Source organism: Gekko japonicus, unplaced genomic scaffold, assembly GCF_001447785.1.
Source record: "Gekko japonicus isolate JY-2015 unplaced genomic scaffold, Gekko_japonicus_V1.1 scaffold1865, whole genome shotgun sequence".
In the NCBI taxonomy this organism is placed as follows: domain Eukaryota; kingdom Metazoa; phylum Chordata; class Lepidosauria; order Squamata; family Gekkonidae; genus Gekko; species Gekko japonicus.
The window spans coordinates 129,932-142,043 of record NW_015168710.1 but is presented as its reverse complement, the minus strand read 5'-3'; the positions used below and the strand labels follow the sequence as shown (position 1 = coordinate 142,043).

The 12,112-nt window shown below is 42.0% G+C and overlaps 1 protein-coding gene across 1 annotated transcript in view; it reads right to left on the bottom strand.

The window, feature by feature from the left end:
• SYNJ1 (synaptojanin 1) overlaps positions 1-12,112 on the bottom strand; it is a 78,122-nt gene that overhangs the window by 34,422 nt on the left and 31,588 nt on the right. Inside the window, exons 16-20 of the mRNA XM_015415540.1 lie at positions 9,377-9,569; positions 8,739-8,897; positions 3,842-3,998; positions 3,179-3,296; positions 2,861-3,076 (exon numbers count right to left, since the gene is read on the bottom strand). Of these exons, the coding sequence (XP_015271026.1) occupies positions 2,861-3,076; positions 3,179-3,296; positions 3,842-3,998; positions 8,739-8,897; positions 9,377-9,569 (843 nt within the window). The remainder of the gene's footprint in view (positions 1-2,860; positions 3,077-3,178; positions 3,297-3,841; positions 3,999-8,738; positions 8,898-9,376; positions 9,570-12,112) is intronic.

Genomic DNA, 12,112 nt, shown 5'->3' with positions numbered 1-12,112 from the left:
TTAAGTTTTTTCTTTCAGAGTTTCTTCTTGTTGCTTATGGCATTTAAACTCTAAATACTCTGTGTATTGTGTGTGAGCATGCCTGACCAACTGCAACATACTGCTATTACAATAGATACAAGACCTCCAGATAGGGTTGCCAATCTCCAGGTGGGGTCTGGAGTTCCCCCAGAAATACAATTCATCTCTAGACTACAGAACACAAGAGCCCTACTAGATCAGACTAATGGTCCATCTAGTCCAGCATTCTGCCTCACACAGTAGCCAGCCAGTTCCTCTGGACGGCCAACAACAGGGCACAGAGGTTGAGGACTTCCCCTGATGTTGATTCCTAGCTCTGGGATTCAGAGGATTAATGGCTCTGAATGTGGAGGTTCCTCTCAGTCACCATGGCTAGTAGCCATTGATAGATTAATCCTCCATGAATCTATCTCATCCCAATCTGGTGTAGTGGTTAGGAGCGCAGACTCTAATGTAGGAGAACCAGGTTTGATTCCCCACTCCTCCACATGCAGTTGCTGGTGTGACCTTGGGTCAGTTACAAGTTCTTTCAGAGCTGTTCTCTCATGAGCAGTTCTCGAAAGAGCTCTTTCAGCCCCATCTATCTCACAGGGTGTCTGTTGTTGAGGAGGGGAAGGGAAAGGAGATTGTAAGCTGCTCTGAGACTCCTTCGGGTAGTGTAGGGTGGGGTATAAATCCAATTGTTTTTATTTTTCCAAGATGAAACTGTTGGGCTTTTGGCTATCTGAGAACACTTGCTTGATAACTCACTGATGTTCCAAGATTTAAACAACATTTTCTTCACCTCTAGCTGCAAAGTCCACAGGCAGTTTGCCATTCTAACACAGTCTATGATTACATAGGCATCCATACTTATTTGTGTAGTAGGTAGTTCTTTGCATTTTTCAGGGAGCCAGTTTGGTGTAGTGGTTAAGAGCAGCGGACTCTAATCTGGGAGAACTGGGTTTGATTCCCCACTCCTCCACTTGTACCTGGCTGGATGAACTTGGGCAAGCTGTAGTGCTGATAAGAGGTGTTCTTGAAAAAGAGCAGTTTCTGTCAAGAGCTCTCTCAGCCCCACCTACCTCACAGGGTGTCAGTTGTGGGGAGAGGAAGGGAAAGGAGTTTGTAAGCCGCTCTAATACTCCTTCGGGTAGTGAAGGGCAGGGTATAAATCCAAACTCTTCTTCTTCATCACCCGTAACATGTTTTTCACTGTTTTTGGAGTGTCCCTGTTCCTCCTCTGTGCTTCTACTACCTGAACTTGTACTTGGTTTTGAACCAAAACACATAGCAATGGAATGCTGTCTCTATTTTATTTTCAGGTTCTTCTGGTGTGATGGTCCTTGTGCATGAGTCTGCACAGCTCTAATTCCCATATTACTTTGTTCTAAAGCACATTCACAATAACTGCTGTATTTGTCTTCAGCAACAGACGATAGCTCTGGAACGAACTCAGTATGAAATTCTAACATCCAACCATTGCATATTAAAAGCTGTCCCCTTAAAAGCCATCTTCAAAATGTAGTTCTTATTGTAGCCATCCACAGAAGCAAACGCCTGCCTGTCTTGCAAGTAGGAGCTTTCTGGGGCTGGAACTTTCTGGGTTCAAGAATGTGTAATTAGCTGGTCAGCAGCAAGAAAGGAGGTGGAGCTTACATGCTTGCAGACTATTTCTGCAATCTAGCACAAGCAGACAAACCCACTTGCAAGCTGTATATTTGGGAGGGGGAGCGAGATCTTGTTCTCTGTACATCCCAGCAGGAGCAGGCAAACTCCATAGCACACTGTGGAGAGTGCTTGTTCTCTGTGAAATCCAACAGCAGCAAAATTAATTTGTAAGCTTTTAATTTAACTCAGCTCTGGGTTTAACAGAGGCAAATGCTCCATCTCATATCTATGATCTCCTTCACAAGCCCATCACATGAAGCTGTGTGTTGTCTGTCTATTTGGCATGGGTGCTCTTAATAAGTCCCAGACTAGAGGTTGACTAAGAGTGCCACCCTAAATCTATTTCTTTGGGTTCCAAACAGCTTCCTACAGTCCTATTTTTGCCCATTTTTTGTTCAGTGCCATTATAAAAACAAATTTTTACCACTGTTTGTGCTAACTGGTAAGGGTACAGACTTAGACCACTGATATTTCAGTGCAAAGTCTGAAGCATTTTACATACTTCCATCAACGTCAGGCTAAACTCCCTTAGTTACATCTAGACTGGACTACTACAATGTACTCTACTTGTCACTACCCTTGAGAAGCTGCAGCTGGTGTAGAATCCTGCAGCTACTGGGAGCATATGTTCCCAATGCTACAGCAATTACACTGGCTACTTATCGGTTCCTGAGCCCAATTTGAGAATCTGTTTTGTCCTTTAAAGCCCTACACGGCTTGGGACTGGGGTAGCTGCAAGACAACTGTCTTCTCCCATATGTTCCTGCCCAGGAATTAAGATTATAGGGATATGCCCTCCTGAGTGTCCTACAAATTAAAAACACTCATTTGGTGGGCACACAAAAGGGGGCCTTTTCCACGGCAGCCCCACAATTATGGAACAACCTTCCCAGGGAGGTGTGCCTGGCATTCTCACTGTCAATCTTCAGGAAGTAGTTGAAGAGTTTTATTTAGGACTGCATTTTGATTGACAGGTTTTATTATTGGAAGTTCTAACTGGAGTTTTTAAACGGTGACTTTCATAGGTTTTATAATTGCTGCTTTTATGGTGTTTTTTAATAATTTTTTTATATTGTAAGCTGTCCTGAGTTCCTCAAGGGAGAAAGGAAGCTAATAAGTGTTTTAAATAATAATAATTCAGAAAAGTGGTTGTGCCACAACAGTATCTTTGAAATAAAGCCATTCTAACCTTATAAGTATAACTTCACCATAAGTTGCAAAGTTTTGAAGAAGTTCATCGATCAAGGTGTCATCAAAATAGTTCTCTTCTGAGGAAGATCCTTTGATGGAGACCATTATTGTGCCATCTGGTGGTCCCTGCACTGCAATCACTTCCTTGTAAATTTTCTGCCGTTCTTCTGCATCGACTTCAAAGATATCTATATCAACCAGTGAAACAACAGGCCTGAAAGAATATCAGCAAAGGTCAGAAATAAATAATGCTGGGGAACACGATGAAATTGCTTTTCAAGGGATTAGAAGGTATTATAAAACACAAAGTTCAAACCTATGATCAGATGTTTTCAGCTCCGCCCTTCCATAATACAACAAAGTTCCAGGACTCCAGGTGTAAAGAAGTTTGCTTTCATCATGAAAACTGGAATTCAGAAGATCCATATCTTCCGCTAACACACACACACAAATTAGACTATGAATATGTTGTTAAAAAAATCAGAAAAAACTTAGAAGAAGTAAAAGAAGGGAGATTCTCACTATGTTTACAAGCATTTAAGAAGAAAATACATACACCTAGCCAAGTAAGAGAGGTACCTGTTTTACCAGTTGCATCTCTTTTTTAGAAATGGCAGTTAAGAAAGGACCAGTCTACACAATAACCTACACACACCCATGGGCATGAACAGGTATTTTGTACTTAATACCAGTTAGCATTTATATAGTACATTTTAAGTGTTTTTGTGTATATTCTCAGTACTGCAGGCATACACAGCTATATGTAAGTATTAAAGCAATAATTGGTCACACATTCTACTGAAAATTTGGCTACTATTTTGCATATTAAACAGAAACTATATATTTCAACATTAGGTGTTGCCTATACATTTTTCTGAACATTAACAACCTTGATTTTTTAGAAATTCTTATCTCTCTCTTATCAGAAGCAGTTCGCCAATTTGTGTTGATAATATTCAGGATAATTTTATAATCTGACCTGATCGATCAAAAGGCCATTTTCTTCTTTTCCACAGCACACGATCTGTCCAGGCTGGTGTGCGACATTTTTCACTGGTATCATAATCATCCGAAAATAAGTCATATTTGTAAGTAGGGGCAAAGGCTATTTTTCCTTCTAAAAAGCCTCTGAACACCTGAAAGGAAGAGAACTACAGTAGCAGGAAAGTTGCAAGTTTACTGTCTCAAAAGTGAAAAATGCCACTTGCATATCATATGGTCATCAATTTATTTACTCCCTTCATTTATACCCACCTTTCTTCCCAGTGAGTACTCAAAGTGGTTTACATTACTCTCTTCACAACAACCCTATGAGATAGGCTAGGCTGCATGTGTGTGACTGGCCCACGATCACCGATCAAGTTTCCATGTCAGAATGGGGATTCAAGCCATGGCCTTCAGGATCTTATTATGACACTCTAACCACTACACCACAACTGCTCACGACAGAACAAACTGGTTTAAAACTCCCACAAATGAAAGGCACATATGGGGAGAGGTGGTCCCCATACTTACTTACCCAAGCACCACAAGGCCCAATTCAGATTGGGATCATGGTGCTGGGGGGGGGGGAGATCTCTGGTCTCCACCTGTGCTATTTTCCTGAGCTGAAACTCAGGCATCAGGACATGCAAACCCACTACAGGGGGGAAGTGCTCCTCTGGGACCATTTTGGCTTGGAAACAGTACAGCAGGTTGAAGCCTGGAGGCTCCTCCTTCACTGGTGCTGATCTGAATCAGGTACTAAGGCAATTGGGTAAGATCCCCATAACTACCACATGACTGCAGGGAAAGTGAGACAGGCAGTGGTTCTGCAACCTGTCCTTTGGCCAAATGTATCAAGTACTGTTGCCTTGGAGTAGGTTAGGCAAAGAGACAACAACTGGCTACCCAGTGAGCTTCATGACTGAGTAGGGATTTGAATCCAGGTCTCTGCCTATAACATAACCTCCTAACAGCTCTTTTTCTAAGAAAAAGGCTTTCAACAGGTCTATATTCAGTCCCAAACTACAGCAACACATTGACATGGAAAAGCAGGATGAAACTGATAGTTACAGCTGTACAACATCAGCATACTGATGCCACCCAATGCCACACGTCTGAACAATTTTACCTAATACTCTTGAATATAAATGCATCAGAAGAAAGAATAAGGCTGAAATTGATAATCTTTCCCCCAATGAGGCTCCTTAATTACCTTTTAGGATCTCTCTTACCGAAATTACCAGAACCACTAGTACTGATCCTTCAGTGCTAGGGAGTAAACCATACGTGCAAAATGCAAGCACTTTTACAAAGTAGAAAGAAGACAGAGCAGGAACAATGCTACTTGTATCCTTAGTGGCTCAGCATACTATGGCAATGGTTGTATTTTAGGGAATATCCCTGCCCAGATGTTAGATCTCAGAAGCTAAGCAGGGTCAGTCCTGGTTAGTACTTGGATTGGAGACCACCAAGGAAGTCCAGGATCACTATGCAAAGGCAGGCAACAGCAAACCACATTTGTTCATCTCTTGTCTTGAAAACCCTACAGGGTTGCCATAAGTCGGCTGCATCTACATGCATCCCCTTGCCCAGATTGCTCGGAGATATGGGCTGGGGTGTCACCAGTACACTGATGACACCCAGCTCCATCTGATGTTAGGTGGCCGGTCTCACTCCGGCCCGGATGATCTGGACCGGGCGTTGCAGGCCGTGGCTGGTTGGCTTAGACTGAGCCGGCTGAAGCTAAATCCGGCAAAGACAGAGGTCCTGTGCCTGAGTCGGGGTGGTTCGGGGATCCTGCTCGGCCTTCGACAGGGCACCACTGGTGCCAGCGTCGGAGGTAAGGAGTTTGGAAGTGCTCCTGGATCCCTCAACCATGGAGGTCCAGGTGGCAGCCACTGCTAAGTCGGCCTTTTATCATCTTTGGCTGATTCGGCAGTTGGTTCCCTTCCTTGACCGTAATGACCTGGCTACAGTGATCCATGCGATGGTCACCTCGAGATTAGATTGTGACGACCTCTTCTCTGGGGAGGTCTAGTTTTACTTTAAACGTGTTCTTATGTTTTATTTTCCTATGGGTATCTGGCTGCCACCAGGAAAATTTTAGGCTTTCCAAACCTTTATACTTTCTGTTTCTGGTTTTGGTATTGTGACCCAGGGTTTTGCCTTTCGAGGAACTATGTGTTTCCTGAGGAATCATGGATCAGGCTTCTGGGATAAACTTAAATAAAAAGGATTTATTTGAAGAGGAACAAAACTAAAGGTTGGATATTATGTAACTGGCTGGGAATAAGGTTCTTGTAACTATATTTGTCAACTGTATCACACACACTGTCAGTTTTAGTGCTGACAGGAATCTCTTACTTAGGCAACCACACAGTTTAATCTCTTTGTAAATTTAACTGCTTTCAGAACTTTAAAGATTCCTTATTGAAGATATATGCTGCGCTCTCTCTCAGATATCACACAGAACAAATTCATCCCACACAGGAATGCTTCTCTCTCAGAGACCTCAGAACAAAACTCCTCTCAACTGCTTTTACACAGCACTCTCTGCTGACTAACTGTTTTTCTGTACTCATCAACTGACAATCTTCAACAGTCACTCCTGACAGACATTCAAATCATCCACACAGCATCCATTCCAAAACCCCTCCCCCTCTCTGGCACTCACCAATCACACCACTTGCCTGTTTCAACCACACTAGACTTTCACACAGCAATGTAAACCAAACTTTTAAAGACACACACACACACAAATAAACATGAAATCGCCACAAACTACTGTAACACTCTCTACATGGGGCTGCCCTTGTCGCAAATCCGGAAGCTACAGCTAGTGCAGAATGCCACAGCCAGGCTTCTGATGGGTCTCCCTAGATGGGAGCACATCCGGCTGGTGCTGAAGGCACTGCACTGGCTGACAATAGCATACCGAATTCGCTTCAAGGTGCTGGTACTTACCTTTAAAGCCCTAGATGGCTAGGGTCCGACCTACCTGAGGGACTGCCTTTCCCATACATACTCAGAGAGCACTACGGTTGGGGTCACACCACCAACTAATTGTTCCAGGCCCTAAGGATGCCGGGCTCACTGCTACCAGGGCTAGGGCCTTTTCAGTGGCAGCTCCTCACTGGTGGAATGAGCTCCCGGAAGAGATCACGGCCCTGCAGGACCTTGTGCAGTTCTGCAGGGCCTGCAAGACGGAGCTCTTCCACCAGGCTTTCAACTAGGAGCCACCCTCCACTACCACCAACTATTACTATCAATAACATCTGTGATGGGGGCTGGCCCCATCATGGGAGACCGGAATACTACTAAGTCGGGATCTTAGTATGTCATCTCATAGTACACTACCTTAACTCATTGATGAACGACCAAGGCAAGCACCTTAAGTAATACTGTATGATTGTTTTAACTGGTTTTAAATGTTTTATGCTAACCGGCTATATTACGCCGGCAAATGTGAGCCGCCCTGAGCCCGCCCGTGGGGAGGGCGGGATATAAATATAACAAATAATAAATAAACTTGATGGTACTTTATGCACATTCAGTATCCCAAGCCTATGTCCAATGTAAGTTGCAGTAGGTAAGTGTTCCCCCACACCTGCAAATACTAGTTCTGGTAGCCATTATCAGTAGGATCCACAGCTTCCACAGCACATTTGAAACACCATGTTTCTTGCTTTTAGATTCCCCCTCACCTTTTGCATATTTAGTAACTCTTTCCAGTTCTGTGGGAAATTGTCAAGTAATTTATCACAACCTGCCTTGAGTTCTTTGAGGGAGAGGCAGGATAGAAATACTTCAAATAAATAAACATTTATGTGGAATGAGGTAAGGCTCATATCCCTCTAAGAGCCCTTAACAATATTTCTCTGGATCAAGGTTTCTACATTTTGTGTGTGTGTGTGTGTGGGATAACCCTAACGGCAAAATCAGTTTATTTCTCTGGGATTGTTTATACTTCAGATAAACGAAGAAAACTGTATATAGCTGTACTTGGGGACACTGTCATATGCTTATTAGTAAATAATGTCATGAAAAGGACGAAGTTGTTGTGCCACATGCCTATGAATCTTGCCCAAAAAATGCATCTGAGGAATCTAATCCCAGAATACTAGTCAACAACTTGAAATCTATCAGAGTGGCACAGATCTCCTAGAACTAGCTACAGTGATCTTCCCCTTCTGTTTTACTGCACATGAAACAAATCTTTGAATTCTGCCTTGCTTTGCTTTCAGTCACACAGAATACCATTGTAATAGTTGTGGTGGAATAGGACTGGCAGGCTATATCACCAAATTCTGTTGTTGTTCAGTCGCACAATCAAGTCTGACTCTTTGCGACCCCATGGATCACATCACGCCAGGCCCTCCTGTCTTCCATTGTCCTCCGGAGTATGCTCAATTTCATGATCGTTGCATCAATAAACACTGTCTAACCATCTCATCCTTTGTCATCCCCTTCTTTTACTGTCAATCTTTCTCAGCATCAGAGTCTTTTCCAGTGAGTGCTCCCTTCTCATTTGGTGGCCAAAGTATTTGAGCTTCAGGTTCATTATCTGGCCTTCCAGGGAACAGTCAGGGTTGATTTCTTTTAGGACTGACTGATTTGATCTCCTTGCAGTCCAAGGGACTCTCAAGAGTCTTCTCCAGCACCATAATTTAAAAGCATCTATTCTTCGGTGCTCAGCCTTCCTTATGGTCCAACTCTCGCAGCCATACATTACTACTGGGAATACCATTGCTTTGACCACACAGACGTTTGTTGGCAGGGTGATTCTACATTATCTTATTTCTGAACATGTATAGTTCTAGACAGTAATGGAGAGATTAATTTATAACCCACAATTAGTAGGCAGTGAAAAAGAAGAAAACTTGGGATGTTACCTGCCCAGAATTTTTCTGATTGATAAGTTGATCTCCTGCCAGAAGAGCATCCCAGTTCTGCTGCCGAATTAGTTCCTTCACTTCTTCATTAGGAAGATCTATACGATAATTAAAGTCCCCACACCAGAATACATAATCATGGGAAAAAAGCAGTCTTCCCTGGAAAAAAAGAAAAAAGCCACCAACATCAAATCTGTACCACTGAATGACATCTAGCAAAGTTTTTTTTACTGTGTTAACAGTCTCATTTCCTGCTTATTTCTATAACCTACAAGATCAATTTACAAGAAACTGATTTGAGAAATAACAGTTTAAAACCATGGACAGAAGCTAAATAAAACTATGGAAAGCTTGATTGGGAGGGTGGGGTAGAAATCTAACAAATAAATAAATAAATAATTCAGAATAAATCCTTTAAAGCATCACAGAAAATTATTGAATGATTATAGCAAAAAAGCAAATGGTTTTATGTTGGAATATGACAAAGGAATAGATTACAGCTAAACATTCTTCCAGAAATATTACAATTTAATATGTTATATTTCCTTCTACAAGGCCAAATGTATCTCTGTCTAGCTCCTGTTCCATGGAAAATTCATTAAAGCACTTTTTGAAAGTATCTAGTTAGGGAATCTTACCATTGGGAAGCTTAGCTTACGACATATTTCTATGAAATCTTCATTTCTCTCTTTGACTTGTGACTGTCCTGCAGCAAAATGGCTGCATACAAAGCAAAGACTAGAGGTATGGAACAACATTCGAATAGCTACTGCACCCTTATTGCCAGTAGCTCCTCCCATGCCAGTCTTCACGGTATCAACTGCAACATCTCTAGAATGATACAATGAAAACATCAGTTGGAACTTTTAAAAACTTAGCGGCAAAAGGTTTCAATAGTCTCAATTTTATTAACATTTCTGAAGTGTTTACTGAAAGTAATCTAAGAATATACTATTTTGTCTTCAGGTATACAATTGTGTTAGCCATTAGTGGCACACAGCCAGGATAAAGATAATCCGTTCTCTTCCAATTTACAAAAGTTAACCTTGCCTAATTACTTAGTGATCCTTACTCATTGCAAGTTTCTATGTAGCTGGTGACTTACAATTCTAGATTATATAGACAGTAGTCATGTATGATGCCCCTTCTCTACTCACACGGAGTGCCCACTACCCTCTAAAACAGGGGTGTCGAACTAATTTGTTATGGAGGGCCGGATTTGACATAAATTGGACTTTGTTGGGCGAGGCCATGTGTGTCATAAAATGTAATGCCAGGTGGTGGAAATAAAAGGACACAATTTTTTTTTAACTTAAAATAAAAATATGCCTGAAACATTAGCATTCTTGCAATATTTTGTTTATTTAACTGTCTCTGATAACTGACACTTCTTGCTCTGAATTATTGCATCAAATTGTCTGTACTGTAGCAATCTGGGAGGGGGAGGAGCCTCAGCTCGGTGCAGGGAGCAGAAGCTTGCCTATCTATCTCTCCTGAGCGATTGAGAGTGTCTAGGAAAGCAAGCTATGATGCAACAGCAGCAACAGAACTGGAGGAAGAAGCAGGAGCCAGCCAGTCCCTTGCGGGCCTGATAGAAGCCCCCTGGGGGGGTCTGATCCGGCCCCCAGGCCACATATTTGACACCCTTGTTCTAAAATCTCTCTCTCGGTTTTGGGTTACATATATGTCAGGCTATCACATGTCACTTCTCTCCTTGTCTCTGTTAAAAATCTCCGAAAAGCCATGTACATTTCACACCTCAGGTCCACTCTCTCACTCAGAGACATCAGCAGACAGGGTAGCCCAGCCTCGTTTTAATACCAGGCCCTTAGTCAAACACTTCACTGAATTACTAGGGTTGGGGGCTCATACACTCTTCCATTCACATGCTCCTACCATTTATTCATATCCTAAACATATATAGACTGAGATCTTCACTGGTATGTGTGTGTTTCTTTCCCTGAAACACACAGTCCACAGGGTTAAACAGAACAAGAAGTTAACTTTTATTTATAGTTTGAACATAACACTGAAGAAAGTAAGGTAGAAGTTACAATGTTTCGCTTCCACTGAATTTTTGAACTGCTCCCCTATTCCAGCATCTTGGATCTTGTGCTACAAATTGACTCTTTGTAGTAAACTAGTTTTTAGCTGATCTTCGCCTCAGCTTCACTCAATCAGACATTATCATTTCCTTTTCATCTCCCTAGCTGCCAACTCCCAATGGCTCTCTTAACTGCCATTTTCCAGCTGTCTCTCTCCAACATTCTGTCAGCTCCCACTGGTCACTCTTAGGGAGAGGCAGAACGTAACCTGTCTGTCACCCCATGTATTGTACATACACCTATACTGAAGCTTTGTATTATTTTATTGTATCAATATGACATATACTTTTGCAAGTGCAAACCACTACAGACGTTATGAAAGCTATTACATCAGCTTCACTGGAACTATAACTATATTTTATTTATTTATTTATTTATCTATCTATCTTTGGATTTATATCCCGCCCTACCCCGAGGGCTCCAACTACTCTTGGATTCATCCCTGCCAGGAGCTTTTATTGCCCTATGGAATGAAGCAATCATAGAGCATATTTTATCTGAACAGTTGATACTACAGAAACTGAACAAATCCAAAGTGATCACGATACTGGAACAGAACTGTAACTAACTAGGTAATAGGGCCTAGTACCCTCTGTGTATAGTTTTAATTATAAAATTGAGCTTAAAAAAGCTATTTGAATAACCTTAATTACATGTATTCAAAAATTAAATTAGCATCCAAGTCATCGATGGATAGAGGTTACCAGTACAGCATCCCTACTTCAAAATTAGAGTTTTCCCTTTCAAGTACTCAGGCTCTGGAGCTCCTGAATATGACAAAAAAGGCTCTGAAAAACACAAAAGGCTCTACATCTGACAATAGCACTACAGATAAGATTAGAATTTCAACAGTCAATCCACATACAAAAGAACCTCCTCAGGAAACAGGAAACCTCCTCAGGAAACAATCCATATACAAAAGAACCTCCTCAGAAAACACCTCCATTAGCATGTTCATAGCCTGCGGAACTCCTACAAGATAATGACTCAGCCCTACCCCACCTTCTGGAGTAGATATAAATTACCTGCCTACCATTTTCTTCTCACCTTGACACAGAGAGTACTTCATCTTTCTGTGTTATACCTCTGATGATACCAGTCCCAGTTACTGGCAAAACGTCAGGTTCTACAATGCCAAGACCACAACCACACAACCCGAAAAATCTACAGCAACTAATGACAGCAATTGTTTCTCTACTCTTCCAAGCTTTCTGACTGTCAAAGTCTACAAAGCCCCCATTTCAATGTCCCACTCACACTCATCTAGGC